The sequence below is a fragment of the Bactrocera oleae genome, chromosome 3 (assembly GCF_042242935.1).
Source record: "Bactrocera oleae isolate idBacOlea1 chromosome 3, idBacOlea1, whole genome shotgun sequence".
In the NCBI taxonomy this organism is placed as follows: Eukaryota; Metazoa; Arthropoda; class Insecta; order Diptera; family Tephritidae; genus Bactrocera; species Bactrocera oleae.
The window spans coordinates 61,856,112-61,861,421 of NC_091537.1; the positions used below are offsets into that span (position 1 = coordinate 61,856,112).

The 5,310-nt window shown below is 33.7% G+C and overlaps 1 protein-coding gene across 1 annotated transcript; it reads left to right on the forward strand.

Moving 5' to 3' along the window:
- The first annotated feature begins 1,425 nt into the window (after positions 1-1,425).
- On the forward strand, positions 1,426-2,515 carry LOC106622024 (uncharacterized). Its single transcript, XM_014241073.3, has 2 exons — positions 1,426-1,566; positions 1,646-2,515. Exon 2 carries the CDS (start codon positions 1,671-1,673, stop codon positions 2,241-2,243), a length of 573 nt encoding a protein of 190 aa, XP_014096548.2. The 5' UTR covers positions 1,426-1,566; positions 1,646-1,670; the 3' UTR covers positions 2,244-2,515.
- Positions 2,516-5,310: the final 2,795 nt, after the last annotated feature.

Below are 5,310 nucleotides of genomic sequence, written 5' to 3' on the forward strand. Positions count from 1 at the left end.
TAGATATAGCCGCATGAAACTTATAGTTTTCGAGATATTTGGGTTTAAAGTTCAAAATTTCGACTATTTAAAGTACGCATTTTTCCCATTTCGAATGAGTTATACACTTATATTTTCCACTTTTATATCCACTAACACTTCACTAATTCGTTTGTACACATGTTTTTTACATTATATAGTGCAAAAATAGTTTAATTTAATAATTAAATTATTGTTAAATTCTATTAACTCTGACAATAACAAAAGGGTTGCAAAATGTCAAATAACCAGTACTACCTTATCGACATCTTTTGTAATTGAACTGAAAAAAATTAAAACAGATAATACCCCAAATGCAGGAATCCAAAACCTAGAGAAATAAACTATTACAAAGCATTGATGTTAAGTATTATGTTATACCCTCTATGACAATAATCCTTTTTTCTTGTAGAACTTCTTTTTGCGTTGGCGGCCTTCGGCCGCGCTCCAAAAAAATAACCCTGGTCGGTCCAACACCGGGGTGTATCAAAATATTTTTCGTGCAGAACTTCTTTTTGCGTTGGCGGCCTCGGCCGCGCTTTAAAAAAATAACCCTGGTCGGTCCAACACCGGGGTGTATCAAGGTTTTTTGCGCAGAACTCCTTTTTGCGTTGGCGGCCTTCGGCCACGTTTCAAAAAAATAACCCTGGTCGGTCCAACTCCGGGGTGTATCAAGGTTTTTTGCGCAGAACTCCTTTTTGCGTTGGCGGCCTTCGGCCGCGCTTCAAAAAAATAACCCTGGTCGATCCAACACCGGGGTGTACCAAAGTTTTTACGCGCAGAAATTCTTTTTGCGTTGTTTCCTGTATCTAGGGCACAATCTCTGTGTTTATTTTATTTTTCTTCGTTTACAAAATATATTAGTATGGCAACACTGATGTTTTGACATTCACAACCATTTTGTTATTGTCAAAATTAATAAAATTGAAGAATGATTTAAATATTGAAATAAAGCTATTTTTGCAGCATTTAATATAAAAAAAATTTGTAAAAACGAATTAGTCAAGTGTTAGTGGATATAAAAGTGAAAAATATAAGTGTATAATTCATTTTAAATCGCAAAAATAAGTACTTTAAATAGTTGAAATTTTCAACTTTAAACGTAAATATCTCGAAAACTATAAGTTTCCCGCGGCTATATCTATATATATTCTTGATCTGGAGGGTCTCCTCTATCCGCCCATACCCATTTTATCCACGAAAGCGTGGGACGTTATTCTAAAGCCGACCCCTTATTTAAACCAAATATTAAAATTATGAATACAAAATAAATATTTAGAAACATTGTAGTGAAGTGTAAGTGTATAATAAGTGCATAATATAAAAGAAACATCTTCTATCTGGAGAATCTCATCTCTTCAACCATACCCCTTTTAACCCTTAAATATTGGGATGGTATACTGAAGTTTCAACGAATTACGTCACAAGATGGCGGTTGGCGTAATCTTGTGTTCTATAATTCTTGGTCTATGGGAAAGTTGTCATCGAAAATTGACAAAGAATTTCAACTTACATTTTCCGTGTTAACACTGTGTTAGTAATAATCGGGTAAGAAATGAATTTTATCGAAAACAAAAATTTTTATTGTTTATGGCATTTTGCAAAAATTTTTTTATTCATTATTCAGAAAAAACGTTCAAAAATTTTGTCCAATGTCATACTTATTAACTGAAATAGCTCTTGAAATGCTTGGATATAAGTTTTATGATATCGATGGTAATTTCGGTCCTACTAATTTTCAACAAATTACTGCTGGACAACAGTGTCAGACGGAAGAAATATACGCTGAATCATTGCAAGCTGTTATGGTGCTAGATACGGAAAATGAAAATAATACTAATACCCCTAATGACGCGAAGTATGATGAATATACAAAAACGGATAATTTCTCCGATATAGTAGAAAAAAATTGTGAACAAGTACGGACGTTCTCAGCAGGCTTGAAGAAGCTTTTGAATCTTGAATATGACCGACTTCGAAGTCAGGTTAAACAGACAATGAAACATGAAGTTGTTCATATTGTTGATGCAAACGGGGATAGGTTACAAGAAGAAAATAGTTCTGAGGATGGGTTGAAAATATTTATACGCAAAGAGAAAGAGACATTAAAATCCGAAGCTCGTACTCTTAAATCTTTTCGTAATTTGGTGGAAAAAAGCACAGTGAAAATGAATCCGGATGTTTTCAGGCAATATGAGAGAGTATTTATTGGTAGTAATAAATAAGTCGAGTAGTTTTTCAGTGGTTTTAGTCAATTTAATATGAGTTTTATTTATTATATTGTTTCGAGAATTCATGTCCTAACCCATATATTTACAATAATGCGTACATCCATGTCTACGTATAGATACGCTTTTGAAAAGCTTAATCGGACAGCTCTAAAAGAATATACTGTGGGTGTATACTTGTTGAATACTTATTCGCACTAAATATAATTGTAGAAAATAGTATTAAATTAAATAAATCATTTATTCCCATTGCTTTTAATTTCAAAGTATACATTAAGGGTTTTTTTTTGGAAATACAGTAAATACTGGATACCATTGTATAAATCATAAGATTTTCACTAGTTCACACGCAAAAACGTTGGTACGGGTTGCCACAAATCTATTACTAAATCACTCTTGTAACGGGTTGCCTACTAATATTCAACTACTTAAACGTCCAAATGTCTCAAATCTGATCCGATATGTTACCGTGTTGTCTTTTAAAAATTTATAACTTTAACACTAAAACTACGAAGATTTACCATATACCTATTTCAAATAAGTCTCTCTCTCTCGGAAAATTAATAAAAATCATGACATTAATGTCAAATATTAAATAGGAATGAAGATAAATAGATATATAAGATAGAGTATAAATAAATCATGCAACCTGTTATTTTGACCAGTTCGTGGTTCTAGTGTATAGTATTACTGTTCATGAATTGTACCCGATTTTTTATATATATATTTGTTATATAATAAAAGAAGATTGTTTTTTCATATATTTGCTAACGAATACAATTGAATTGTATATGGTTATATATATATATTTATTATGGTTTTTATTTAAGGTGATTATTTCGATTTATATTGTTAATGTAGTTACCATCCTTGAAGTGTACCTGAATTGATATATATATATATTTTTATACTCTCGCAACCTGTTGCTACAGAGTATAATAGTTTTGTTCACCTAACGGTTGTTTGTATCACCTAAAATTAATCGAGTTAGATATAGGGTTATATATATATAAATGATCAGGATGAAGAGACGAGTTGAAATCCGGGTGACTGTCTGTCCGTCCGTCCGTCTGTCCGTCCGTCCGTGCAAGCTCTAACTTGAGTAAAAATTGAGATATCTTTATGAAACTTGGTAGACATGTTTCATGGTACCGTGAGACGGTTGGTATTGCAGATGGGCGTAATCGGACCACTGCCACGCCCACAAAACGCCAATCATCAAAAACAAACAAACAACTTGCCATAACTAAGCTCCGCAATAAGATACAAGACTGTTATTTGGTACACAGGATCATTTGCAGTTAAAATTTTTTTTTAAAAAGTGGGCGTGGTCCCGCCTCTAATAGGTTTAATGTGCATATCTCCTAAACCGCTAATGCTATAATAACAAAATTCACTGGAAGCAAATGTTTTTAGCACTTCTATTGACGGTGTAAAAATAGTTGAAATCGGGTGGCAACTCCGCCCACTCCCCATATAACGGTACTGTTAAAAACTACTAAAAGCGCGATAAATCAAGCACTAAACACGCCAGAGACATTAAATTTTATCTCTGAGATGGTATAAGATGACTTTATAGGAACCGCGTTCAAAATTAGACAGTGGGCGTGGCACAGCCCACTTTTAGGTGAAAACCCATATCTTGAGATCTGCTTAACCGATTTCAACCAAATTCGGTGCGTAACGTTCTTTTCATGTTTCTATGTCATAGTGCGAAAATGGGCGAAATCGGATTACAACCACGCCTATTTTCCATATGACACCATTTTAAATACCACTTGATTCTTTCACTTTCCACTATGCAAATCAAGCAACAATGATTATATCGGCGTAAAACTTTGCGTGAATAATACGTTTAAAGTATGCCACCTTGTGACCAAAAATTCGCTAAATCGAACCAAAACTGTTCAAGCCCCTAGGTACTGAATATGTGGACCCCAGTACCTATAGTTGACCTTCTACCGAAAGTATCAGTCAATCCACAAAGAAATCTCACACGAGTGTACCATTTGACTTTGCGAGAGTATAAAATGTTCGGTTACATCCGAACTTAGCCCTTCCTTACTTGTTTTCTAGTTATATTTGTTATAAAAAGAAGATTGATTTAGGACTGTATATATTATATATGTGAATATAGGCTCACTGGGGAACCAAACACCCAAAAAAGAACGTGTCTACATTGCATCTCAGAGGTGGTGAGGAAAGGCAATAAATATGATATAAACTTTTGTTTCGAAAACAGTTTTGAAAGTTTTCATTAATGTTTTCCATTACAAATATCTGTTCACAAAAAAGGTTATTAAACTACATTCCTTTGAATTGTATCTCTGTGTCAAAAAATACAAATTTCGATCAAGTGTTCTCAGCTGTTAAAAACACATTAGAAAACAATTGATTCTTTTGTTACTTGCAGTTGCATGAAACTGCTAAAAACCGCGCATTTGAAATTTACGCGGGATTACTAAAATGATCGATTTCTATTAAGGGCATCTCAAAACAATTAAGGATTACTAATAATCTGAACTGCTAGCAATATTGCCATGAAGACTGCACATCGCTAATTTTTAGCAATTGATGTCTAAAAACATTTCCTGCTTTACATTGCTAGCAATGAGCTGTCATTTTGGTGGTTTGACAGAGCTGTTTTCATTTGCACACAAATTTTAAATAGACAACATGTACATGAATAGCTCGGTTGCATGATGTCAGCAAAAATAAAATACCAATGTTTTAAATTTCGTTGCTAAAACATAATTATTTGAAAATGGCCAATAATCTGAAGATTCCACAACTGAAAAAGGAGCTGGAGCAACGTGGTTTGGCGACAAATGGATTAAAGATTGAATTACAATCACGGTTGCGGGAGGCCATGGAGGCGGAAAACATTAATGTTGAGGAATATGTATTTCAATTTTAATTAGAGGAAGACATCACGAAGATAAAAGAAAAGGAAGTGGCTCAATGCTCGTCAAAGATGGTGGACATACACATGATTTTTGCTATAATATCGTAGGTGGGAAAGAGCGTATATCACAGATGTTATCAAAGCAGTTGAAAGAGCAGT

What these genes read in the sequence shown, in the direction of transcription:
- LOC106622024 (XM_014241073.3), top strand. Translation starts at nt 1,671, where the DNA reads ATGTCATACTTATTAACTGAAATAGCTCTTGAAATGCTTGGATATAAG.